This window comes from Cygnus olor, chromosome 11, assembly GCF_009769625.2.
Source record: "Cygnus olor isolate bCygOlo1 chromosome 11, bCygOlo1.pri.v2, whole genome shotgun sequence".
NCBI classification, from domain to species: domain Eukaryota; kingdom Metazoa; phylum Chordata; class Aves; order Anseriformes; family Anatidae; genus Cygnus; species Cygnus olor.
The window spans coordinates 324228-351866 of NC_049179.1; the positions used below are offsets into that span (position 1 = coordinate 324228).

Here is a 27639-nt window from a genome sequence, read left to right on the forward strand (position 1 = left end):
AATGGGATTCCATTTGCTTGTATCATTCAATGTACACAATTAAAATCCATACTGCAATGTAAGTTTGTCAAACCTCACAAAAGTTAATCTGTATTGCGACTACATAAAGAGGTTCATAAATAAACAATTACTTACAAGTACAAAGAGTTTGTATTGGCCAGTTGCACAACATCATTATTTACAGGTTCTACTGCAATCAGTATATCTTGTTCTATAGCCATGGGGAGCACAGCATAACCACAGTAGTCTATATGTTCTCCTACCGAAGAAACAGATGATTAAAAATATTTTTGAGTAAGTCTTTCTTGAGTAACAGAAACAGGGCTCCTACGGGAGTTCAGTGTTGTTTACCGTACTAGACAGCTTCTGAGTATAGTCTCAATTCTTACTATTTAAAGTACACCTGAAAGTTTAGGGTGCATTTCCTCCATTTTGTATTACTACACAAATATTTTATTCTTTAGTGATTTTATCTATTGCACCTGTTTATAAATCTTCATGTTTTAACATTGGCTTATAAAAATTTAAAAAACACTATGTATATTATTGCCCAGAATGAGAACAACTACCTACATTATCTGTAAACTTTTGTGTCAGTATGGAAAAATAATTCTAATCAATTACATTTAACTGATGACTGGAAGAGATAAAGTCAGTACATGACTTCCCATTATGCGATTTCCTCTGCTCATGTGGCAGATTCATTGACCACTGGATAACAGGATAAGGCTTGTGGTGGATTTATTTTCATAAAATTTCTGGACTTTTTTCCAAGAAGGTTATAATTAGATGTAAATAACAACTAATACATATAGGTGCAACACTAAGAACACCAAGATGAAAATCATCATTAACTGCACAATGGACTAATTAATTTTAAAGCTCTGTTTTCCAGGTTCCTTTTACTTACGAAGTCTTCAAATGTGTATGGTTCCTCGATGCATATAGAAGAAATTGAGCTCTAGGGAGAGCAAGATCCTAACATGGATAGACAAATCTAAAAAGTAAGGCAGCCACAGAAACACAGGTAAGTCCTAGATAAACAGCATTTGTGTCTCTCCAGGCAGCATGTGAATCACAACCAACTGTTCTGTGGATGCACCTCTATGGCTGAGATCCTGGTAGAATCATTTCATACCTTCATATGCATTCCTGTTTGGCTAGCTATATCTGGTAACTTAAATTATAATGAATGAGAAAAAAATATAATGATTTCATTTATGGATGCACTGTTCAGCAACTACTTTGATTAGATTTGCAAAGCTTTTCAAAAGAATTGTATCCAACCATAAATTGGAATGTTACTCCAGTTTTCAAAATCATTGCTGCTCTCTATGATTTTTTCCAAAACTGATATTTGAGTGTGAAATTCTTTATAATAAGGTGTTGAAAAAGCTAGGAAAGTATTATATTCTACTTTCCTTTTATCACATGCAACTTTTCTAAGAAAAAATAAAAATAAAATAAAATAATATAAAATAAAATAAAATAAGAAATAAAATAAAATCCAACATTATTTTAGATTCTATGTTTTAAATTACTAGGCTTCTGTGATGTCAGATAAAATAAAATAATAAAATATTAATATTTCTCTTACCTATTAAGTTGACTCGCCCTGGTGCACGAACATAAAACTTGGGAGCTGATCCAAATTTTGCTATAAAACTCTCCTTCAGCTTCAGCAATCTGAAAGGCAGGTTGGAAACCTTTAGAAGGACTATATTTGCATAAAAGATGGGAAGCCTGTTGTCTAAAATGTGTTCTAAAGTAATTTTGGTTTAACTTTTTGAAGTACAACGGGTTTTCTCTCCTATATCAGGAGCTACATTAAGCTGCTTCTTCCTGCTCTTCACCTAACACATGACAGATAAGATTGTTTAAGATATCCTAATTGATAAGAATTTTGTTTTAAATACAAGTAGTCATAAACTAATTCAGGAGTCAGATGTCCAATGGTAAAGTATTGTTTGTACGTTCCCTTGAAAAGGATGAAAGGGACCCGCTTTTACTTAAGTCCTCCACCTTGGCTGCCTCCAGCCAGAAGCAGAGAAGGCAGTTGCCTTGTGTAACAAAACTCCATGGCCTCCGCCTACCTTTCCTATGCCACAGCTCTGTAAAACTGTTTGCAGGTAAGGAAGACGTGCAGCAGTGCAGATCAACGGCTTGTTTGTGGCACTGGGGTTTGTCACATAAACACACATGAAGGCACCCTCTTCAAAGTCAGATTTGATTACACTAGGCCTGAGCAAATGGATTTTCTTCTAAATTTTGACTTTTTCAAACTTCGTATGAGCCTTTGTATGAGCACCGTTTCTGTACGGTGAAGAGAACTAAAATTCCAAACCTCCAACTATCCCTGTGACTTATTTAGACAGTATTTACAGTTTTACAGCAACAGTTCCAAGAAAGTTCTTCGGGTTTTCCATTTGGAGGTTCTAGACGTGTCACTGAAAATTCCAAAACAGAGAAAGTTTTGGCATATTCTTTTGTTTCATAAGACCGTAAAGATATTTAGCTTCCACACAGTGCTTGCAAACTTGGGATGCTTCAGCATGTCATGCTGGAACAGTGGGTAAACAGACACTGAGAAGAAATTAAGCCGTTATCTTAGTGAAGCATAAGTCATTTGATAGTGATTCACTTCAAAACTACCTTAAAGCGATTTAGGGTACGCACTAACCCATTAACTTTCTTTAACGTAAGCAAGACACTAAAATGATAAACAAGAAGTAAGAAGAAAAGAAAAATTAAAACAAGTCTTATAATATCTCGCCAGCATACCCTGGTGACTTTAAAACATGTACCAAATTATCAGTGTTGTTATTATTGTTATTATTATTTGGTTTTTAGTCCACTAAGAAAAATCCAGGCTGCTAAGCCTTTTACATTCAGTCTAAAACTAAAACTGGAAGCCTAGTTAATGCAAAACTTAAGTAAGAAGACAGCAATGAGGAACAGATGTTACAAAATTTCACAGTCAATTATTTAGTTTGTACTTCTCTGTAAAAGCTGTGTTATTGTCCAACTATATATATTCAAATGTTTTGTAAGATTTCTCTAAATGGAAAGCTACAAAACATTATTTGTTGTGAATTTTTGTAACAGATCTTTCTGTACATTTCTGCCTTGGAGCCCACTAACAAAGCTGTATTGGGGCCCTCTTTAACTTGCTTACAATCTTCCCTAGTATTGACTAGTTTATCACTCTTCCAATTAGCAGAAGCAATTTCTGCCATTTCATTGTACAATCCCTTTCCTAGATCCCATTAATGATAATATTGTAGTCCATGGTGAAATAAATCTGTTAGCAGAGTTTTAGATGTTAACTTTAGCCCTTTTTCTGTCAGTATTTAGAATGCTTCTTTGTTTCACAGATGATTTCATAGTGGTGCTAGTATCAAGAGACTAAGTACAAACAGAGCAGTCATAGGGGCATGTTTATCGAAGTGCTGATTGAGCTCTTAATGTGGGTTTTACACGCAAGTCTGATGAAAGGCTATTTACGCGCTTTGGCCTTTTTGTTGCAACACGCATGCTGCAATGTAAGCACCTACATCAAAGCTGATTGTCAGAAGTGTTAAGCAAATGCATCCCTCGCAACTTTACACCTCCAAATCTAGAAAAGCTGAGCTTGTCCTTTCCACGTGACTTACACTGTAACAGTGCACTCTGCTGCGGGGATCGCAAATTTAGAAAACGCCCCTTGCCAGTGCTAACGCGGGTCAAAGGGCTCATTCAACTGCCCGCGTGTTCTACTGCCACACACCAGGTGCAGCACCGTGGGCAAGAGCACACGTCGTCCCAGCGAATCGCACAGGCCATTCATTACAGCCCACAAGACGAGAGGATAACCGAATATCCCCAAAACTCTGCGAAGAGAAAACGTCGGGGGAAGAGCTGAAGGCGCCATTCCTCCTCCCGCCGCACTGGACGAGGGGCAGCAGGGCTGCGAGGGCTGCCTCGGGAGGGGACCGGGGGGCCGCGGCCTGCTTGCCGGCGGGGGGCCGGGGCACACCGGGGCCGCGGGGGCCGTGCTGTCGGAGCCGAGCCGAGCCGGGTCAGACCACGACACCCACAGGCTGCCCGTCCGTCACACGGCCGGCCCGCCCCCACCCCGGCCCCCTGCTCACCACCCGCCCCTGCTGCCACGGCGGCTGCAAGGCGGAGGCTGGGTGCTGCCACCCTGGCACGTCCCCACTCACCCAGCCAGGCACGCACCCACCTGGGCTGCTCCACCAACTGCACCGGGAGGCTGCTGGGGGCGTCCCCTGCCATGGCGGCTCCCCCCCCGCCGGCCCCTGCTGGAGGCGGGCGGTGGCTCTGGCGGGCTCGCGGTCACGGGACGGGCAGGCACCAGCCTTCCGGGTGGCGGGGCTGCCGGCACGGCCTCCTCCTCCTCTTCCTCCCTGGCACGGCTCCGGCTCCGGCCCTGGTCCCGGTCCCGGCCCCTCCGTGCAGCCCCCGGGCCGGTGCCGCGGGGGGTCGGCGCCCCGCAGCCCTCACGGCGGCGGGGCCGCTCAGCTCCTGGCCCAAGGCGGTCCGCAGGTGGCTGAAAAGCTGTTGCAACGCGTGCAGAAGGCGATCTTTTACTTCGTTCCTGTCGGAATGTAGCTGGCAACAAAGAAAGATTAAAAACAGCCCCCAGCGCGGTGCGGGGTGTTGAGGCCAGAGCTGCCCCCAGCACGGTGCACTGGGGGAGCGCGGTCATGCAACGGCAGGGCAATCAGCAGTGCTTCCCCCCGGCATTATTTTTCTCCTTTGGGTTTTCTGGCGTGTGGGTTTGCTGCTTTCCCTCAAACAAGTAGCTTCACAGATCCCATTACCCCTCAAGATTAATGGCAGCAGTGACTTTGAGGAGCTGGAGCTTTTCCAATGTGTTTACAAGCCCAGCTCATTGTTGTCCATTTTGCTGTTTAAGGCTGCTAATAATCACCTCAGAAGTTTTAAATGCCTGGACTGAGAAAAATATAGTAATATTCCATTCTATGATTAATGCCTTTCTGAAGCAATTTCCCAGGGGCAGAATTGAAATAGAAGTAGCCACAGGAGAGGAAAAAAAAATGATCAAAAACTGTAACATAAAACGACCTGCAGAAAAGAATGGAGACAATAAATATTGCAAACTTGTCTAGGAGCTTGCAGGATTCACCAGCCTCGCAGTGTGGGAGGGCAACGCTTGCATGTCCAGCTTTTTTCCCCTCGTTCACCTGAAGGCAGCAGCAATTACTTTGTTAAAGTCTTTAGAAAGCCAGTGACTCCGCACCTTGCGGGGCCCGTGCTTTTCGCAGGTAAAACCCTGTTAGGGCGGGTGGTTGGGTGATATTTGGGTACGGTAATGGTAGCGCACGGAAAGCGCTCAGCGGCACCGAACACGGCAGGACGACGCGCTTAGGCCTGTAGGGCTGCGGAAGCACAGCGGCCGGACTTTTCAAATTCCCCGTCAGGGACACAAAGCGGCACGGCTCCCCGACCCGCTGTGCGGAACGGGTACGAGGCGGCACCGCAGGGCCGGGGCCGCGGTTGCTAAGGGCCGGTCGCTGGAGGGGGGACAGGAACCCGGCTGCGGTGCAGCGCCGATCGGGGTCCGTGCTCCCCGCGCGCGAGCGGCGGCGGGTTCCGGGGCCGCGCGCTTCCGTGCCGCGCGGCGTTGTGGGAGAAGGGGCCGGCCCCGGCGTCTCCTCCCTGAGCCGGCCCCCGCCGCCCATCCTGCGGCCAAGATGTCTGACATGGAGGATGATTTCATGTGCGACGACGAGGAGGACTACGACCTGGTAGGGCGCGGGGCTCCGCGGCGGCCTGCGGGGGGCGCGGCGCCGGCCACGTGGTGCCGCAGCCCCGGGCCGGGCCCCCCCCGGGCCGCCGGGCGCCCTTCTCCGCCCCACGGCTGCCGGGGGCGGGCGCTGCGCTCGGAGCAGGCCCCGCCGGGCTCCCGCCGCCTCTCCCCAGACGAACGGGCCGGTTTCGGGCCCGGCCAGTCCCGGTCCCTGCTCGCCGCCCGCGGGGCACGGAGCTGCCAGCCCCCCGCGGGCCTCGGCGGCGAACGGAGGGAAAGTGCGGGGAGGGGAGCGGGGAGTGAGGGGACACGGCCCAGCAGCCCGGTCCTCGTGCTCGACTGCTGGGGCTTGGGGTGTTAGCGAGGTTTTTGCTCTCGTGGTACCTGCGTTGCAGGGTTCGGGGTTCCTGTGGCGTGTCTGGGTGCGTTTTCACATCGGGTTTTGCTCCGAGCTCTTGCAGGTAAAAATAAAGTGTAAGTGCTGCTTGCAATTAGCAGCAGACAGAGCAATTTGTCCAGGAAAATTGGAGAACATAATGAGATTGGATGTAACAAGTCTCTTTTTAATTATTAAAGCTAATTTTTTTTTACAGTTAGCAAAGCGATTTCAAGATGGGTTAATAAACGAAATAATTGTCATCTGAAACAAAAAATCTTTGCTGTGCTCTCTGATCAGTTATAATCCCGTTGCCATAATCATATATTGGGGCTTGAGGTTCTGTTGTTTTTGTTTTTCCGAACTTTGCGGAAGTTCTTAGAACTGACACATTTCTTAAAACAGTCCATATAGTTGAGAATTAAGAGTCTCTTTCATCTTTTTCAGTTGAGCTTGTATTCACAGTGCTGCACTCTCACTGAAAACCCCAGCTGCTTGCTTATGGAAGGCTTGTCTTGTGATGAATTATTTGATGACCATTGTTACTTACAAATTAACTTAAAAGACTTACCTGCTTTCATTTGAAATAGATTCTGGTCAGTTTTTTATTATGAACTGCCCAGAACGGCTGGATGACACTGAACACAGAAAGAAAAGGAAAAAGTGGTTTTGTTTTTGAGTTTCAAGTTCAGATGAGAGTGCTTGGCTGACAGGCATTGTCATCTACCTGTGTCAATATTCCAAGATTAGTCTTCACTTAACGCTCCCAATAATCTTCCACTTAACTCCCTGAAGGAATCCACAGATTTTTATAAACGAGCTCCCTGAAGGAAATACCCTGAGACCATTAAACATATTTTGTGTCAGTTTATTCCAACATCAATTTCCATTCATTTTTATTAGCACTTAAATCCATGTACTGGTATAAAATACCATTTTTATTTTTCCATGTGATACAATCAAAGTAATACTAAACAGCAGAATTCATGTTGAGTACGCATTATGTGAGAACTGGACGTGTAGAGAAATCATTGGAATTATATTTTTCAATATTTAAATGCATCTGTCACGTATAAATTTGAATAAGTCAGTGCAACTCTGTGCTCAAAATACATTCAGTCAGCTTCCACCAAGAATAATTGCTGGTGTGATGCTTTTTCTTCTTCCTGTGTTAAGTGTTTACTCCGTTATTGGAAAAACCTTCCTGAAACTTCTTGCTTAGGGCACATTTCTGCCCATGACTGCAGCTAGCTCTCATGGAACATTTTTATTGTCATTTATTGCCCCTAGGCCAGACCTTCCCAAATTTAAACATACTTCTTGTTAGGAGCATGTTCATTTCTTCTTTTCAGTATGTAAATTCCAGGTAAAACATCAAAGAATACTTACACTGCATCATTAAATAAAACAGATTTTTTTTTTAGTTTGATTTATAACAAATGAAGGAAAAAAACAATTTAAGAATAAAGATAGCTGAACTAGTTTCTACATTCTTGCACTGACAAAGCATGATTGTATGATGTTTTCAGATGTTCTTGAGACTGTAATTGCAGTGTTCAACAAAATTGTTTTGGAAAATAGTTAAATAAACCTCTTCTGAAGACAGGGCCCGATTTCTTCCTTTCATGTAGATATAAATCTAATTAAATTAACAGAAGACTATAAGGGGGTGGTTGGTTCTCAAGTTCAGCGTAAAAGCAGCTGCAGAAGGATGTGGAACGAAAAACTGAGTACAAGACAATACTCAGACAAGTACAGAACTGAAAACAAAGAGCATACCTGAGCGTTGGTGAATGTTTTGTAACAAATAGGAAGAGTGGCAGGAATTGCAGAAGGCACTAATGGATGCAGAAATAGATAGCTATTTTGTCAAAATACAGTACATTCAGGTGTCCTAGGGTAACTGCTAGCATAAAAATAGTAGTGGAAAAAAGAAGTTTTCGTCAGTTTTTACTGAAGGTGGTTATGGCTGTGCCTCTTTAAATGTGCTTTTGACCTTCCTATTGAGTACACCCAGTCAGTTATGTTTCCTTTAGTATGTAAATGTTTTGCATTTGAACTGAAACTCAGCTGATGTTCTGAAGGCCCAGCTCTTTCCCAGCTTCATCATCTTGGATTTTTGTATAACTGGAGGAGTTACTACACTGCCAGACAACTGAAGACTGCTTGTTACACAGACCATAGTTTACTGCTTCAGCCTAGTTGTTCACTGGGATAAAAGGCAAGGTTTTTCATGTAAATGAGTGGCCTTAGCCACTCATATAGAAGTTAACTTTATCTGTTGGAGATCTTTCTATCAACGACAAAAAATCATTTATTTTTATAGGTGGATGAGCCTACCTCAGAAGTTGCTAATAATATATGCTGACAGCTTTGATTATAACACGGATTATTGCACTTTATGCCTCAGTAAACAGAATAATGTTTACTGGTCATTATGAAAGCCGCCGAATTTTAATTTCCAGTTTGATGCTGTTAGGTACCTGCTGATTTCAGCCCAGGTTCTTTTTATTGTTTCAGCTTGAGGGTGGAGGGGGAAGGACCATTGTAACTACCATTTTTGTTTTCAGTCTCAGACAGAGAACTGTGTTTAGAATTGTCTTTGAGACTAAACTCAGCCATTCTCGAGAAATTGATTCTTGCAGGCAAAATGTTAGCACATTGACAGTTACTGTAATCCCTTGACTTAATTTTTTTGTTTTAGATACATAAGGAATTTGTCTGTGGCGTTCTTAATGAGACGTCTTATTATGTTCATTATTATTATGCTTATTATTCAACTTCAAAATTAATCTGGGGGAAGGTAGCCAAATCTGTTTGCTGAACAACTTGTCTGTTATGTAGTTGTATTATTTCAGTGACTTCAGGAGAACAGCTTTGTACAATTCATGTGAAGAGCCATCGGTTTTCACTCCGGTGAGATCGCCACAGGTTCATGAGGATCAGCATGGCTCAAATACGGGCAACATGCTTTCAGATTACTGAGGGATTCCCTTTTCATGCTGTATCAATATTAAGAAGTATGTGGTCATGCTTTTTATTTCAGGCTATCAGAAAGGCAGAATTGGTTCACTGTTTCTTTCCAACCCTGAGAAACACTCCATTTCAGAAAGAATTTCTGTATGTTCTCAGACTTGATGAGCAGTCTCATCAGTAAAGAAGGAAATTTTCCTACTTTATATTGATGCATTTATAATAGATACAGTTGAAATTTCATGCAGATAGTTACCTCTTCCAGGTCTTTACATTTCAGTAATGCCGTTATTTTTGTTATGTATGTGTAAATATATATTGCAAGCAAGAGAGTGATAAGGTGGCAAAACCAAGCATTCGTAACTAGGGAAATACCAAATCAGGCAGCTCCAGTTTATGCTCTTCTATTTCTTTGTTATATTTAATTACATTAGTATGTGACTGAAAAAACATTCAGTGTGCTTTACAAAGGACATGGGATACACTGTTCTCTGAATTCATTACCATTTCATATTTTATATGGATTCAACGTGTGTGTCCTGGTACTTTCTTTTATGCAGTTCTCTTTGGACTCATCCACAAACACAGAATTAATAAAGTTGGGGCTTATTTTCCTCATTACCATAATGTCTCAAAAGGAAGTATCGAGGCAAAAAGCATGAGAATAATTAGTACATTCTTTCCAACTGAACATTGATAGGTTTGATGTAAGTTTTGATTATTATTACTGTAATTATTTTAGAGAGAGAAAGTATTTATCACTCTGTTCAGAACAGAGCTCCCTAGGATCTGATATGCAGTTCGGTGTTAAAATGAGGTAAATTAGATGTCAGTTACCCCGACATGGACTCTTAGGATGCCCAGAACTATAGGAGAGCTGTATGATAGCGGTGGGAAGAAAAGGCACTTTTTTCTGATACAGTTTACATGTCATAATACCATTTTTTTTTTTCTTTCTGTAGTCTTCTGTCTCATTTCTCTGCATCTTCCAACTTCTGCTTGAGACAATAACACAAAGGCAGAATACTGCCTTTCTGTGGAACTGCACTGGCCCCACTGTGAATCTCTGGCTTCACAGCCTACTTATTCCTGGTGTCAGTAACGGGCTGTTACGAGCCCTGGTGTGAGCCAGCAGGCACTAGATGGCTTGCAGAGGTAGCAGGTAGGAGCAGAAGAGTACTGAGGTTCGGAACGTGGAAACGAAAACCAGGACTACCAACATGTGGCTGAGTAGTTGCAGGCTTGTTACACAAATCAATGTTGTTTTTACCCTCATGGTTTGTCTCGGGGTTTTGTCCTCCTTACTTTTTTTGCACTGCGGTGTGGTTGCTTTCTTTTTATTCATCTGCCTGGATGCCAGTGGTAAATGCACACACAAACTGTTCTTTGCTTTCTGGCCTGGGGCTTGGGGCTCGTGTGTTTGGTTGGTCACCGTTGGGGACAGTGCCCGTGATCTGTGTGAAAATAGTGCATGTCCATTTTAGATGAAATGTTCACAAAATTTAGCTGGCAAGCTAATAGATTGATGTACTGAGCAGTTGTTTTCAGAGTTTTTTCAGTTGGCCTCATTTTGGCATTTTTGTGTTTGGGGAAAAAAAGAAAAAAAACAACAACAACAACAAACCAAACCCACATCACTAGCGCTCTTGCAAAATACCAGGTCCTTGCTCCAAATCCTAGAGTTAGACCTCCTAAATGCAATGGTTATGAAACAAAGTTAGTTGAAGTAAAATCAAATTTTTACCAGACTTGTTCTCAGAAACAATTGAACTTCACAAAAAAGAATGCTTTGAGTCATCCCAATGGTTGAAATTTGGTAAAATTACCAGCATTTGAAAATGACGGTAATAAGGGCTTTGTTGTTAACAATACTTAGAGGATTAATTTCTACAGAAATAGAACTCTTTGTATTGTGTCTTTTGTGAGGAGCATATCCTCTGCATAGCTACTTTCCCTTTTTATTGAAAAAAGGTTTGCAAAGTAGTTTGCTTGCTGAACAATATATAGAAAGCAAAAGTTCAGGTTGTCGCTCCATATGTAATACAGAATTCAGGGAAGTGCTGTAGGCAGGAGAGGAGGATTAACAGCTAGTCAAAGGTGGTTTTCACAAAATACTGCTTTCTTTGCTTTTAACTTTATCAGGTTAGTGTGCCGCTCTGTTCTGCTGGAATGCCACAATCTGCTGTTAAATGTGGCTGATGGAGTGTTAGAGTCACCGAGTTGACGTTCCTCTGTCTGTGAGGAGAGGTGCTGTGCTTCAAGAGCTTTATGCAATTTCTCAAGCCATTGGCAAAGGCTCCTGCTATGGTTTGCTGAAGCCATGGCTGGTTTTCTAACCTCCCTGGCCACTTGCTCCTCTGCCGGCACTCACCAGCCTCAGCGTTGTGTCCCTGTGTTGGTGGGCCTGTTCTCTTAACCCAGCAGGGTGAGCCATCGCCCAGGACTCGTACAGCTAAGGTGTAGCACACAGGTGCTTTTCTGTCTGTAAGTTATAATTAAGAGTATTCTTCACTGTGCAGAATGTTAGATCTAGATGATATAGTTGAGATTTTTAGAGTTATGTCTAGCTATTCAACACAGAGCCTTGTGCACTTCTGTTTTGGTACTGCATTTGCTGGGGAAACAAACTTTCTAGGTGCAAGATGTTGAGTTGGGGAAGTTGTTCGGGCAGGAGGCAGGGCAGTCAATAGTAATGAAGAGGAAAGGTTAGGTGTACAGGATCTGAATTTATTGTTTAAAGAACTTTTCCGTTTTCAGTAGTAGGAAGGAAATGCATCTTTTTCTTAGTTTGAACTTTGAGGAGACAGCTTCACACTTTTCTTTCTTCTTTCCTCTTGTTTTTGGCAAAAGCTGAATGCCCCTACATTCATTCCATACTGCACTAAGCCATCTCTGCATCAAAAGAAGACAGAGTAGAGTGCTGGTCCTTCTGAACTGCTCAGCACTGGCATAATTTATATGGTTACCTCTGAGCCCTCCCCAAGGGTACAGTGAAGTTAATTGTAAAATACCTGGTGAGTCTCTGGATGTAGCATTATTTTTTCACTCAGTTCAATGAATGTTTTTTGTTGAAGAAAAAGAAAATCCCTTGATCTTGCCATTTGGCTTTTTTTTTTCCAGAAGTAATAAAAAAACTAGTATTGCAAAATTGGAAAAGATAGATAGGATTGCCACTATGGACTTGTAGGTGCCCCAGACAGACATTACAATGGTGATTTAATCAGCAGCCTAGTACTTATAAAAGCTAAACCTTCCCAAATACCTCACCTGTCTAGTCATACATAACTCATCATGCCATGGGTTGCCTTCCCAGATAGATGCATCCTGCTTCTAGGTAAACCACATTCAGGAACAAGCATTGCTTCCAGCAGGAACTCCAGTGTGAATTCTCTTTTAAATTGCAAATGATTCCAGTCCGGGGTCTCTGACCTCTGTTTTTAGGAACATGTCATTAAGAAAAGCATGTTTCCAAAGATAGGAAAGGCCTATCTCCCTTACAGCTTTGAGTCACTATCAACATCCTAAATTTGATGTGAGGCAAATAGGCATCAACTGAAGGAAAAACGGAGCTATGAGGATATAAAACACTTCCTTTGATGCATTTCAAAGTGATTCCGTTAGGAAAAAAATAATCTATAAACTTACACTTACTCTTTATTATGTATTAATATTAGTATGAAAATAGATTTATGGAATATTTAAGTAGCATTAAGAAAAATGATCTGAAAAAGGGCTTCCTGCAGGAGTCCACATCCAGAATCACTGCCAGAGCCAAGATGAAAATTAGATGTTTCTGGCTTCAGCCTCACAGAACCCATTGCTTCCTAAAAGGAATTAATTTAGTTTGCCTACCTTTTATCTTTAAAAATAGATACTTCTGCCAAAAATACGCTAAACTTGAACAATGCAGAATAAACAAGGCATCAACTGACCTCGCGTACCTTAAATGCAAGGTTGCTTAAGCTTTGGCAGTGGCTGCCTTCCTGAGGTGTCCTGTACGCTTCCAGCTGCCGACACCCTGTACGTGTTGCATTGCTCCATCAGTGCTGGATCAATAGGGAAAATAAGCAAACTACAAGGAAAGTCTCCCCGGTGAAATAAGATAGTTGCTTGCTGTTTTCTTTGGAGTTTTCCATATTAAGTATGGGAATGCAGAAAACAGGCTTGTGGCCCTCCCTATGCTTTCCAGACTATTGATGTTTGCGAGTACAAATAAACGCGTACGTGAGCACCTTGTCCGCATGTAATGAGTGGAAATGTGAGCAATGCGTTCTGAAGGTTGGATCAATGGCTCAAGGACCATGTTTATTAAAATTTGGGCCAACCGTGAGTTTCCAGAATTAATTTTTCCATTAGAATTTCAGAAGACTGAAGAGTTAATTTAAAACTTCTCTTCGGCCGTGGCTTTGAAGAAGGAGTTGGCAATATATGGGTGAATGAAAGAACAGGTGTGTGTAGATGAAGAAGTACAGGAAAAGAAGAAATGGCAACTTAAAGAAGGGCACCTGAATGTTGTTTCTGTTGTTAGAAGGGAAAGGTACTCCGACAGTAACTTTGGAGGTTTAAGCAGATTCTGTTAAACAGATCATCTCCTAGTAGCTGAGCACTCTGTTGACAGAAGTTGGCTTGAAAATGCAGCGTTGTGAAATATTTTTGATTCATGTAAGCCTCAGAATTATTACTTGAGATTTGACTTTGTTAGTGGTCCGTAATTTACACACAGCAGTAGTCCTTCAGCATAAAAAGATAAAATAATTGCTTGTTGGCTTGGGTTTTTTCATTAGAAAAGCCCCAGGGTACTGAAAAAAAAAAAAAAAAAAAGGAATGGTAGAAGTAAGTTCAATTTATTCAGTGGTAGTGTACGTGAGGGGCAATTGATTAAACTGTTGAGCCAATGCCTCCCGGCCCCCCGCTGGAAGTATCATTAGCATTTTTCCCAATCAGTTTCTGCTGCTCAGCAAAGAAACAGCTGGTGTTACTGTTCCTATTTTCTCAGATGAGTATGGATCTTTAGGATGTAAAAAGGCAGATGAGAGGTTCGTGGAGGCCTGTTATACCCTCCGTTGCTGAATCATTACTTGTTTGGCAGCTCAGCCAGCATCTTCGCTGTGGGTAGCAAAGGTCATGTAACAGAGCACCTTTTAGGAGACTAGTGGCCTTCGTGTTTGCTTCCCCCGTACAGAAATGGCATATACTATTAGGCATCTGGCCTTATACAGCAAAATCGGCTGAATTTTAATAATACAGACTGTACTTGTCAGAAAGGCAAGGTCAGTTCATTAGTTCAGAAACAAATGTGTTGACAGGCAAGTGGTGGTGGATGGCGAGGCAGGCCTGGTGACGGAGGAGAGAGAATCATCTCAGGAGTACGTACCTGATACCTGCTTTGAAACCCAAGATTTTAGTATACAGGCCTTCCGTATCGTACATCTTACTACAGTTTACCTATTTTCAGTGAAATATTAGATGTTCCAAACCTTATTTTTTTCCTGTTTTATAATGTTTTTTTTCCCATCTTTTATGTAGGAATATTCTGAAGACAGTAATTCTGAACCCAATGTGGATCTGGAAAATCAATACTACAATTCCAAAGCTTTGAAGGAAGATGATCCAAAAGCGGCACTAAGCAGTTTTCAGAAGGTTTTTTTCTTTATATTATCTCGTATTTTTATATTGATTCTGTAGACTGCAAGTATATTCCATACATATTTTTAAATATTTGCTTATGATTTGAGATATTTTCTCTAACTGTAATGTTAGTATGTGTAACATACTAGTGTAGTGTTAGTGTAATGTTAGTAATGTTTATATTTTAACTTGCTAATGTGCTAAGTTTATCACTGGACTACTTGGATTCCTAGCTGACTGCCTTTCAGGATCATGCTTAGGGAGCATAAATAGGACAATAGGCTAGTCCTATTTTTTTTACAGAACTGAGTTTTTAATCTTCAGAATTTACTAAGTTAATTAGTCCTAAGTGTGTTTTCATGTGTCAACTATAGAAACTAGATCAATTTGTGTTTTAAAATGAAGTGGCATTTTCCTCAGTGTTTTACATAGTGTTTGGGTTGCTATCTGAATTCAAAACTGTAAATGTGTAAATACTGAATGACTGTTTCTTTCCTTCACGTCAGTATTAAATTTTTAATGTGCAAACACCGTCACCAGAAAGCAATATGTTACCTTGGAAAAAGGAAAAAGTAGAATTTTTCCTTGGAAAGGAAAAAGTAGAATTCTGCATCTTTTGGCTTATTTATAGTGTGTAACAGTATTTATATACATGATTTCAAAACCAAAAAAAACTTACAGAACTTGACTTGACTATGGTATTATTAAAGACTGCAGCCTAGAAGTCTTCCTGATATGTAAAGAAAGTATAGCAATTCAGAAGGGTGCATTCTTTGAATAGTTTAGTTGGGGAGTTGTTTGAGTCAATTTTGGGGAGTGTTAAAACTTTTTTGTCCATATATTTTCATGGAATGGCGCTGAAGTTTATTGTTTGATGTTAGATAACAACAAAAAAAATCTATTAATAACCATTCACCATCCCTACATCACCTAAGGTATGAAAAATAATAAGATACCTACCCCTCTCTAACTTCCTCAGTAATATCAGTGGAGAGTGGAACTGAAGAACATGGCAGAGTAAAACATTTCTTTTTATGAAAGGTTTATAAAGATTGTTTAAAAAATTCTTCTATTTCAGGTTTTGGAGCTTGAAGGTGAAAAAGGAGAATGGGGATTCAAAGCTCTGAAACAGATGATCAAAATAAACTTTAAATTGGTAAGAATTTCAGCTGTCGCTTGAGAAGAAATGGTTTAAATACAGATTTGATCCAGAGGTCTTAAATTATTGTTCAAATTTATGGCTATGACAACTAAATCTGCCAGAACTTGTCATTCACATACTTTAATAGCTACTACAGGCATGGCAGAGAGATTATGTGGTGGTTGCAAGTCCAAGGCAAAATGGATGCAAAATAGCTGCTGTAGTCAGCTGAGGCTCTGAGTGTCTGACACTCAGCCCTTGCTATCCTCAGGTATCACACCATTGCAAACTCGAACATTTCCATATGTGTGTACTTCACCAGAACAAATAAGTGCAAAGTATTTTTATGCTACGTATGTGACCATTCCAAAAGGTTGTATAGCCATTTCTATTTTCTTAATCATGATAAATATTTTAAATATCTATTCTATGGAGTCTTGCTTAAGTTATTCCTGATTCTGCTGCTTATGAATAAAGTGCTCATGTAAAAGTTCCTCGCAGCAACCATTACTGCCTAGCCTTTCTGTTATGCTTTGATTTCTGTGTGTGTTGCAAGATGTAACTCAGTTTTTAATCATTAAGACAAAAATACAACAATTTTGTTTTTCTTTATAGACTAACTTTCCTGAAATGATGAACAGATATAAACAGCTGTTGACCTACATACGGAGTGCAGTTACAAGGAATTACTCTGAAAAATCCATCAATTCTATTCTTGATTATATCTCTACTTCCAAGCAGGTTAGATCATCAGTTCTTCCATTTGGTGGTTTTCCTTTTTGCGTTCTTAATTGTGGACTTATTTGTATATATGGTAGTCATGTTTGTTTGTTTTTTGACCTTATTAGAGAGTGTTCACAATATTAATTTTTCATCATATTTCATACTGTATTTCCCACATCTAATGGTTTCTATGAATATACATAACTTTTCAAAAATTCATATTTTGGTTCAAGCAGGTTGAATTATTTTTTAGCAGTTTTTGTCTGGAATTTTGATGCTAATAAGTAAAGTAAATAATTTCTTAGCATAGTAGCTACACACTAAGTGTCTTTTCAAATATAACTTGCAATTAAACGATACTTTATTTTGGGGGGAAAAAAACTTGAAAAATTTTGCGGTGAGGTGTTGGTGTTAAATATCATTTCCCTTTGAGCGTGCTGTTCAAGCTAGGTACATGTTTATAGAGAGACAGTCCAGCTCCTTTAGTGGCGTGTAGAGATTTACAGAAAACTCACCTAAATTACTACTTTGAAGTAGTACCTGCATATAGAAGATCATTGGTCTTCAGGGATGATTCCTCTGTCATTATCCCAGTCCTTCCTGTCCTGCCACTTATAAGAAAGGGAAGTTTAATAGATGAAGGATGGTTTACTTTTAAGGTCTAAAGGATTGACTTGGGCTGTACGTTGTTGGTAGAGTTTTTGGTCTGAATGCACTTGGAGCCAGACCTGGAGGGACAATCGGGAAGTGTGAACTTCAATTCAAATTCATTCATAGCTGCAGATGTGCTATTCCAAAAAAAAATAATGGCCAGAAACAATACTACTGAATTCTCTGTAGAACCTTTGTTAAAGGTCACATTCAGCAGTTAGATTTCTGTTTTGGGTACTGTATTTTTGTATTTTAAGCAAAGAAATAGTTTGATGTGCTGGAGAGCTTTCTTTCACATGGTGTTGGTAGCATAGAAAGGAGAAAGCATCTTTGTCTATTTCTCTTCATAAATTTATTTTCTATATGATATGTAAATTACTATTTATTTTTTTTAAGTAGCAGCAATGCCCATTAATGTTTGTCTTTTGTTACACAATGTAAGAATTTATTATGTAAGACTGGCTTCTGTAAGGTAGCTTTCATTTTGAACTAGCATGAAGGAAGATTGTAGATCTTAAAATGTGAATGCTTTTTAATATCTATTTTATATAAGAAAAGGAAATTTTCTTAGTGTTGTTACTTACGCTCTTTTTACAATTCAGTAAAATGCAGATACCTTTCTTGTTTTGAAGTTCAAGCATGCACATTTAGTTTGTTCAGATTGACATTATTAACAGGTACAAATTTGCTGTTTACAATTATAGAATTCTGATTTTTTATGTCAGATGGATTTGCTTCAGGAATTTTATGAAACAACACTTGAAGCTCTGAAAGATGCTAAGAACGATAGATTGTGGTTTAAGACAAATACAAAGGTAAAACATATAACTCATTTTTTGCTTTGCTTTGTGACACCTTCAGCTAAATTTAATAAACGATAATTATGAAATCTTAGTAGATCTTAGTACTTGATTTTTTTTTTTTTATTACAGCTTGGCAAATTATATTTAGAACGAGAAGAATATGGAAAGTTACAAAAGATTTTGCGCCAGCTGCATCAGTCATGCCAGGTACCTTTATACTCTAATCACTGTGGCTTTGTAAACAGCATTGATTTTGTTACATCAGTTGTTGGCCTTTGAGGCACGTTGTTAAGCTTTTATAGTACAGAGGAAAGAAATGTTATACTTGCTTAATTTTTCTGTTTAATAACATGAATGAAGAATGATTTGAGAAATGCTTTATTCCTTACTTAAGGATGATTTTAAAAAATAATTCGCAACTATTGATTAAGTTTCATCTTGGCCATGTACAGGAAGGAGAAGCACATACAAATAATCTAAAATTATAGATGTTTAGTTTAAAATATAGCAAAGATTCCAAACGAGCATTACTGCAAACTGAAGCTACAGTTATTATTTTCCAAGTTGGAAGGGAAAAAAATAGCTGTGCAGCCTGCTGTGCCTGTTTGTGTCCCCTTTTCTTCCTCCAGCATGGAAAATGGGTTACAAATATTTGGGAATTGTTTCTGTCATAGGCAGTAGAAGAGTTGTATGTATCTCATATATATATATATATACACACACACACACATAGATATATATACACTTATATATATATAATATATATATGTTTGTCTGTCTCAGTCATTATGTTTGTATACTGAGAGAGTGTGGTTTTTTTTGTGTTTTGTTTGTTTTAAGGAGAGTGGAAAAGAATAAAGAACAAAGTTCTCAAAGTTGTTTTAAGGCAAACAAACAAAAATACTGACTTTATTAAAGAAAGGGCTTGAGAATTTGGCATGCTGCAAGTGGCTTGAGTATTATGTTTTGTGTTTTATATTTGTATCAAAATTTCAAGTTTTTAGGCAAATCCTTATTTTTGACAGGAAATTAGTGAGAATATTTGGTAATGAGTTTTCTGTCAGTGTAAAACTGAAATCACTGTTCTCTTAAAATTTCACAGTATTTATTACTTAATCTATCCTAGACTGATGATGGGGAAGATGATCTAAAAAAAGGTACTCAACTATTGGAAATCTATGCTTTGGAAATTCAAATGTATACAGCACAGAAAAATAACAAAAAACTTAAAGCACTATATGAACAGTCATTGCACATCAAGTCAGCCATTCCTCATCCGCTGATCATGGGAGTTATCAGAGGCAAGTTAATCTTGAATCTTTCATTTAATTTGTTGTAGATTAGCTTAATGAAAATCTGATAATTAATATTTTTTCAGTTTCAACTAGAAAGACAAAGGATCTTGTAGGTTCATAGGCAGACAAACCCTATGGGAATAAGGGACTACAAATGCTGAGACTACGGGCTCATTGTTTAATGCTTAACTTCTGTAGGACTTCCAGCTTTGCTGCTCTGGTGCCCAAGTACCAGATGCACTGCTCAGCCAGACAGAACAGTTGGCTACATATAGTGCAGGAGAGGAGCAACAGAGAACATGGGGAAGAGCTGAGCTGTTTGACTCCATGGCAGGCACCAAACGATAAATGCACAAGGCTTGACAGGGCTGCTAAGTGGAAGGGACTGCTATTTCTGTAGTTCCCTTTTGTAAATTTGTGTGCCATCATCTTACTCTGGTATAGGTACTTGCATAAACAATCTAGCAGTAGTGGGTGCTTCAAAAATAAAAGAAAATGAAGAGCATTTCTCAATTTTTATGTATAGTTTTGTTTAATATGTGGGGAAAATTCCATAAATATAGGAAGTACGTTGCCTTTAAAATCAAGATAGATTCCATTACTTATTTTTTTACAGTATTTTAACATAAGGTTAAAATAATTATTGGCTGTGAGGATTAGTGTTCTTTTACATTTATGGTGTGGGTTGGGCTTTATTTTTTTTCTTCTTTGGAAAAGGTTTGTTGAAATGGCAATGCTGTATGTGAAGGCCCTAGTGCTTTTTTTTTCTAGAAATTTTAGAGAATGAAAAGACTCCCAAAAATATTTCAGTAATCTATTTAGAAATAGCGTGGAACTTTTTAGTACGATTATTGTAGTCAGCAACAAGCACACAGGGTTCTTTTTCTCTTCATCTGTGTTTTCTTTTCAGAATGTGGAGGCAAAATGCACTTAAGAGAAGGAGAGTTTGAAAAGGCACATACTGATTTTTTTGAAGCATTCAAGAATTATGATGAATCAGGGAGCCCCAGAAGAACCACTTGTTTAAAATATTTGGTCTTAGCAAACATGCTGATGAAATCTGGAATAAATCCGTTTGATTCTCAGGAGGTACTTTTAGAGATATGATTAAGTCAATTAGACATATTGTCTTATTTTTGTCTTTTTTTTGTCTTTGTTGAATTGATAGGGATGTTACCCTAAAGGTGACAGCAGAAAAAATATTTTAAATCTGAACATTGTATCTTGCTTTCTGTTCTTTGTAGGCTAAACCATACAAAAATGATCCAGAGATTCTAGCAATGACGAATTTAGTAAGGTAAGATTTTTTGGGGGGGGGGGGGGGGGGGGGGGGGGCTGAGGATGGGGAGGGGGGAACTGTAGTGTCCAAACCAGGAATGGAATATTTTTAGAGGTGGTCTTCTCTGCACAATAAACACTTTTTTTCTTTTTTTATATATAAATATGGGGCAAATATTTGTGGATTGGTTGTTTTTCTTGAGAAACTTTTATTTACCGTGACATATCCAAGTATCTATACTGTACCAGAAACATGCTGTTATCCTCTACCATGATGAGTTTCTTGTGCAATCACAAAACTCATTTTTTTCCTTAAAGATAGTTGCGTTATGTAGTACTGCAACTGCACTTTCAGGTTTGGCTGATTAGACATGAGAAACTGAAGTGATTGATAGCTCATACTAAGGACAGTAGAATAATTGAATGCACGGATATTTCGCGATTACTAAAGGGGGTTCATAATTGAGGAATATGAAATGAATTTCTCAGGTGTTCTCCAGCATCCTTCAAATACACATAAATGTCAAAAGAATGTTTCATTACCTCTTTGAGGCAACTGTGAAGTGAGGACTTTTAGGGTATTAAGATCATCAGACGAAATAAATTGAACTGAGGCAGTCTTTCTGTATCATGCTATGAAGCTAACCTGTTCCATCCACTTTACCCTGCCTTTGCTTTATCAAGTAAAAAAGAAAAAAAAAACCATAGGAAAACTTCCTACCTTTTTATTGTGTAAGAAGTAACATGTGCTTGCATTTTGAAATACACGGTCAATCTCATGTTGGAACGAACCTTGCTGTGATACTGCTGTGGTGCTGCAGCATTGTATGCGTACAAATCGTTTCTGAAAGTTCATTCATTATTGACATAATAAACTGCCAAATTGTTTACTCATCATTAAGGGAATATTTCCAGTAATTCCACTTCAGACTTGTCTATTTCACTTTCATAGTTTCCTGTGAATTTGAGGCATAAGGAACTCCAGATGGCCTTACCCAATCTGATTTTATTCATATTCCTAATTTATAACTTTTATCTTGACATTTGAGTATAACTGCTTCTTTAAAGTTAATAATGCAATTAAAGTGGTGTGGAGAAGAAATATGCAGAAGATAAAATCAATTCCAAATATTACAATTATGTTTTTCATTCTTCTTATATTCTACATTGGGAACTTGAATGTGTTACATATGGTATAAAAGAGACTTCTGGAATAAACAATAATATATACTTAACTGAGATTCTATTTAATTGTGAAGTACAGTTAATGGTTTCATGTGATAGAATCCCGTACACTCATATGACTACGTTTATAAACTCCTCAAGTTCTGCCTTAAATTTAACTGGTCTTTTTCTTTCCCCTTTTACTGATAATCAGGGATTACTTTTTATTTATTTTTTTTGGCAAATTTGTACAACTGAAAATATACAGGGACCATAAAAGCAAAATAGACGTTGTTTTTAAAGTGTTTTATCTTAGTATTAAGCAGAAACTGAAAGCATGTATTGACCAGTATGTCTTTGAGGTTAAATACTGTTAGCCAGTAGCTTAGTGTAACTAAGCCTGCAAGTTTGATTGGTGAATAGATAGTCCCTGTTACAGCTGACAATTCCTCTAAGAAAAGTTAATAGATAGGAATTTTAAGACCATTATATTTCAATAAAAAGGCCTTGTTTCAGTGGTTACAGCTCTTACCATTAAATGATGTCATGGTACCACTATTGAACAATAACTGATGTCTAAATCTACCTTTGCTTAGTCACCTTTTCTCAGATAACAATTGAGCAATTAAACTAAAAATACACTATAAATAAAAATCAAAACAGTAATAGGCCAAAATTACCGATGGTTAATCCTGGAAGTCAGGCATTTCTTCCATCTTCCAGTATTTTCAGAATTCAGATTAAGACATTCTAGAAAGAACAACACCTCCCCTGAAATTTTTTTACCTCTTATTTTTTACATAAAATAGGGCTTCATGAAGCCAAAATACAAGTAATTATACTGTCCAAAACTGGCTGGGTTTAGGGTTTTTTTAAGATTATTTTTTTTAGTACAAAGATTTGGAAAACAGAGCACACTTGCAGAAGAACTAAATATTCTTACTATAGTTTTGTAAATGTTACCAAAAATTGGAACTGGAGAAAGGTCATTTCTGTGGCATCTCAACTTGAAATAGCTTTTCTTTACACAGATTCTGAATATAATTATTTATCACCAACACTCAATAACTTAATACAGATTTTTAGAAAATGCAGAATGAAGCCTTATGAGTCTGGTTTTAATTTTAAAGACAATAATTCAGTCTCCCATTTTTCTGAAGTGCCTATCAGAATAACGACATCGCTGAATTTGAGAAGATTCTGAAAACAAATCACAGCAACATCATGGATGATCCCTTCATAAGGGAGCACATTGAAGGTATTTTTGCAGGCTATTTTAATCCTTTTTTCACTGCTTGGTAAGATTTTTTTTTATGGTTTATTTTCTCTTTGGCAGAATGAGAATTCTTTGTAATTCTACTTGCAGACAATTACTGCTTATGTCCATACTGCTTATGGACAATTCCTTTACTGTTTCCAATTTCAAGTTGGTCATGGCCAACAGGCATACAGAGGAATGTTAAGAATTGCAGGAATAATGAATAAACTTCTAGCAAGAGAGGGTGTTCTAAGATAATATCTACAGTGGTTTTAGGCACTGAATATTTTCAGGTGTGTCCACCCCTATTGATGAAGAATTAAGTGACAGCAACCCTTAGTTGTAAAGGTTGTGTCAGTCTCAACAGTTAGATGTTCACTAGTTTATAAGGGAAATTTTCTGCTTCAGATGAAAGATATAACATGTAGACAATGTAATGAAAGTTGTATTAATAAATATGTAGCAACAAAATATGTAACAATACATTCTAACATATACGTACATAATTCTAATGTATATGTTGAAAACAGTGGTTGGATTTATAATACCTATACTTAATAAAACAGGAACACACTAAAACATGCCCATCCATTTCATTGCCATGACAAAATAAAATTATCCCCAGCACTTAGATAAGTGCTAGTATCTTACACTAGTATCTTGAGAATGTAAAAGTCTCTCTACTTGAATGCAGCGTTCATTTTTCAAGTAACTACTGTTTTCATCAAGAGAAGGACTTACTGTGGGATTGCCAGATCAGTTAGCTGGATAGCTACACGAAAAGAAAAGAGTTAAATCCAGAGACCTGGTTTTCTTACGCTTCTTGTTTGTAAAAGAGAACACGGCAAACAGCAGGGGAAACTAAATATAATCCCTCTACTGCTGTTACATGTCGACTGCTGGTAAGCTTCAAAGTCTTGTAGGGAAACTCAGTAAGATTAGAGAGATGGATTCTTAAAGAAGGGAGTATAACAGAACTGGAAAGCAAGAAAAGGAGGACAGTCGAATTAAAGGGTGAGGGAACTTGAATTTCACCCCTTCTATGACAATGATCTGCAGGGAAAAAAAAAAGACGCTCATCTTTTTCAGTCTGTAATGATACATAGTGCATGTTTATGTTTGTAATGCTTACATACCTTGTGTTGTTGTTTAATCTCTTTGGTTTTATTGAGATACATAATCTGGTCTTCAGTATTATTTTTCATTATATAAACAATACTTGTGTAACCGGTTAGGTAAAAATGGAACTAGCTTTTTTTATTACCTAAAAAATTAGCTAAAAATGGATCTAGCTTTTTTTCTATTAATTTACAATGGTAATTCATGCTTTCATTTTATACAAAATTTCTTTAATGTAAAAATTACTAAAACAATAGCTGCAATATCATACCTAACCAAAATCAGTCACTTTATGAAGGCTCTGTTTTTATCATTCTTCTTCTGTTCCTCATCGTAATTATGCCATTAGGCTCTGACCTTTATCTTACAATATTAATATTTCTCATGAAGTTAAATGCACGGAGGCTTAAATTTCAGAGCCTTAAGAATACGTCTTTTTACTTTAGTACAGTGCAAGCATTACAGCCATAAATTAGAGGGGCAGACGTACTATGTAGTAACCTTCATGACTTAGGCAATTAATTTGAATCATTAAAGTTTTTACTAGGGAATATATTGCTCCCTGTTTGAACAATTTTCAGCTTTATCTATCCTTCATCAGAGTTGTGTATTGCCATACTGTCCCTGAAGGAAAGAGGATCTCTATTTTGCTGTGCTTCTCCACCTCACTAAATTTGAAAGTACCTATGACCTAAAAAGGTCTTAGAATTTAGGATATGTTTCTATAAGGAGTTGTATTGCACCCTTTCCTAAATGCTGTTGTTTTTACAGTTTTGTTTTTCTTTTCTTACAGAGCTTTTGCGAAACATCAGAACACAAGTGCTTATAAAATTAATTAAGCCTTACACAAGAATACATATTCCTTTTATTTCTAAGGTATGTGTTAGTGGAGCCTTACATTTGCTTAAGTAAACGATTAATTATGAATAAAAGTTCTTAAATACAGTGGTTCCAGAAATAGAACATCTAAAATATAATCTAAACTGTAACATTGTACTGATGCGCTCCTGGCAGCTTTGCAGTGTGCAAATGTAAATTTCAGGCATCTTCCAAATGCTTTTTATAATATGCACTATGATGTATTTCTAAAATACTCAATTACCATATTTTACTTGGTGTAGAAAAATACTTTTCTGAAGGAAAGTATAAAAAGTGAAAATTGCATAATTATGAAAATTAATTCTACTGATATAAAAATCCAAATTTTAATCTCTTGTTCAAAAGATATTTTCAGATGTCTGTATTTTAAGGCTATAAGACTAGAACTACTGATTTCATTCTCTAATCTGGAAGGAACAAAAGCAATAAATGACAATAGATTACGTTTCCATCTCCTGTGAGACTGATTTTTCTCAGACTTTGTCTGATCTTTCTTGCAAAAATTCACAGCATTCCAAAATATTTCGTAAAATATGAAAGAAACCTGATAGTTATGTTTAACTTGTAATAGCATAATATCCTGTCAGAACTTTTTCATTTCCAGAATTTACTTGAGCAGAAGATCCATGTAGCCCTCTAAATAGTTTTGAGCACAGGCTAATTCTTTTCTGATGGTTATTGCCTTATTTCATCTTGCGGTGTGTTTTTGTTTGTTTTAAATACAGTCAGCAAAGAACTGTTTTCTGGAGCTTCCAAAAATGTTGCTTTAGCCTCTTCAGCCTTATCTGAGAAGTTACTTTCTTTTGATCATTGGCCGTATATACTTCGGGTGGAGTTCTTTTGCTTGACAGATCATTATTGAATTAATACTTTCAAACATTAATAAACATAAGTCAAACCAAATTCTACATAAGAAAATAAAGACTGGAGGGATTTAATGTTGCAAACCAGAATACCAACACAATGAGATTTCTTTTTCTTTTAGGAGTTAAACATAGATGTAGCTGATGTGGAAAGCTTGCTTGTGCAGTGCATATTGGATAAGTATGTACTTTCTTCTTGTTTACTGATCTTTGGTTACTTTAAAATAATTAAAGAATATTATAAACAACAAAATATTTCTGTGCTTTATGACAATACTGTTTGACTCTAAAACCAACAAGTAATGATGCTGACTATTATTTCCTTGGCTTACAAGCAATAAAGTATATTTGTAAGATGTGAGCCAAGAGAATTAATTATATACAGAGATTGAGTAGCATGTTTTTTACTTTAATTTTAAATTACACAAGAAATTACTTGAATTGTAATGAGATTATGAAAATGATATATTATTAGTAAATGCTGCTTATACCCATGTATATTTTCAAGTATACTTTCAAGCTGACAATTTTTTTTAGTAGTCTGTTCTCCCTAACTGGAAAAGCTCAACTACAATTTGTAAAATCTTTTTTTGGAGGGTAGCTTGTTACATCTACTAGGAAAATACGATCCATATGTGGGTTCATATTTTAATTTCTTTTTACATATATCTCCATAATTTGTGATTCCTTGTCATTGAAGAACTGTTTACCTCATATTGCATCAGACTTTATATGTGGGTCATGGCTAGGCAAGTAAGATACGCATTGCTCAATGAATTAGTTAAATTGGTTTCTAAACGTGATGACAACTATAAAAGGCATTACTACACAGGATAGTTGAATTCTGAAATGGACACTGCGTCTCCCTCTTATGTAAGACCTCTTATTTTACCTCTTGATTATTGTTTGCTCCTATTTTCATGTGCATTAATGATTTATAGTTACTTATTTCCTTCTAGCACTATACATGGCCGAATTGATCAAGTCAACCAGCTCCTAGAACTGGATCATCAGAAGAGAGGTGGTGCACGGTATACTGCGTTAGATAAATGGACCAACCAACTAAATTCTCTCAACCAGGCTGTAGTCAGCAAGCTGGCCTAACAGAAAACAAGCTTTCACAAACATACTTAAGGCAACAGTGCAGTGATGTAAACCTTAAAAGAACTGGGAATGGCAAAACTACTGTCGGTTGGTGTGCCCTGAAATTATTGGAGTTATGGCAGAAGTGCTTTTTTGATCAGCTGGTTTGTGTTTTGCTGCTGCATTTATCCCAAGAAAAAAACAGCTTTAATCTCCAGAAGAAAACCAAAATGCCACGGGATTTATGCTGTATTGACATCTTGCCCTAAACACACAACATCCTAGTAATTTGTCAAAGGGCAATTAATGACCAGAGAGAAGATTTTTGTCATGATTTTAAAAACACTGACATGTTACTGTTGGTTAAATTTAAACATGTTTTACCTGCAGAAATTCTCTCACAGAAATAACCTGCAATAACTTGAAATGCATACCCTTTTGAACACTTCCTTTTCTCATGTATAAATTGAAATGTTTGCTGCATTTTGCAAAATGTCAATTCTCCAAAAATGTGTCCGTTTATTTCTGTACCTGCAGTGTAGTAAAGGTTTAGAAGAAACCCCATAATTATAGTGGCATACTGTCACTTAGGTTTCAAGCAGCAAAATAAACAGTGCAGTTCAGAAATTGTA

At 38.1% G+C, this 27639-nt stretch overlaps 2 protein-coding genes across 10 annotated transcripts in view; one reads left to right on the top strand and one right to left on the bottom strand.

Moving 5' to 3' along the window:
- Nucleotides 1-5586, bottom strand: part of GALK2 (galactokinase 2) — a 56558-nt gene extending 50972 nt beyond the window's left edge. For 3 of the 8 annotated variants that reach the window (XM_040570676.1, XM_040570677.1, XM_040570675.1), the window contains exons 1-3: nt 4223-4409; nt 1598-1686; nt 136-259 (exon numbers count right to left, since the gene is read on the bottom strand). In XM_040570676.1, the coding sequence (XP_040426610.1) occupies nt 136-259; nt 1598-1686; nt 4223-4275 (266 nt within the window). In that variant the 5' untranslated portion in view covers nt 4276-4409. Of the gene's footprint in view, nt 1-135; nt 260-1597; nt 1687-3653; nt 3821-4222 lie in introns of those variants that run through there. The other 5 variants (XM_040570679.1, XM_040570674.1, XM_040570673.1 and 2 more) reach the window with 5 other exon arrangements.
- Nucleotides 5587-5622: 36 nt separating this feature from the next.
- On the top strand, nt 5623-27639 carry COPS2 (COP9 signalosome subunit 2). Of its 2 annotated transcripts, none has more exons than XM_040570680.1 (13): nt 5623-5771; nt 14649-14762; nt 15829-15906; nt 16507-16632; nt 17970-18080; nt 18198-18275; nt 19195-19369; nt 20274-20452; nt 20608-20660; nt 22966-23063; nt 24976-25058; nt 26047-26105; nt 26884-27639. In XM_040570680.1, exons 1-13 carry the CDS (start codon nt 5718-5720, stop codon nt 27026-27028), a joined length of 1353 nt encoding a protein of 450 aa, XP_040426614.1. In that variant the 5' UTR covers nt 5623-5717; the 3' UTR covers nt 27029-27639. The 2 variants fall into 2 exon arrangements, with proteins under 2 accessions (XP_040426614.1, XP_040426615.1); XM_040570681.1 differs by having other exon boundaries at nt 17991-18080.

What these genes read in the sequence shown, in the direction of transcription:
- COPS2 (XM_040570680.1), top strand. Translation starts at nt 5,718, where the DNA reads ATGTCTGACATGGAGGATGATTTCATGTGCGACGACGAGGAGGACTAC. An exon ending in GGTTTAAGACAAATACAAAG is followed by an intron (nt 18,081 to 18,197) that starts GTAAAACATATA and finishes TTTTTATTACAG; the next exon opens with CTTGGCAAATTATATTTAGA. An exon ending in GTGCAGTGCATATTGGATAA is followed by an intron (nt 26,106 to 26,883) that starts GTATGTACTTTC and finishes ATTTCCTTCTAG; the next exon opens with CACTATACATGGCCGAATTG.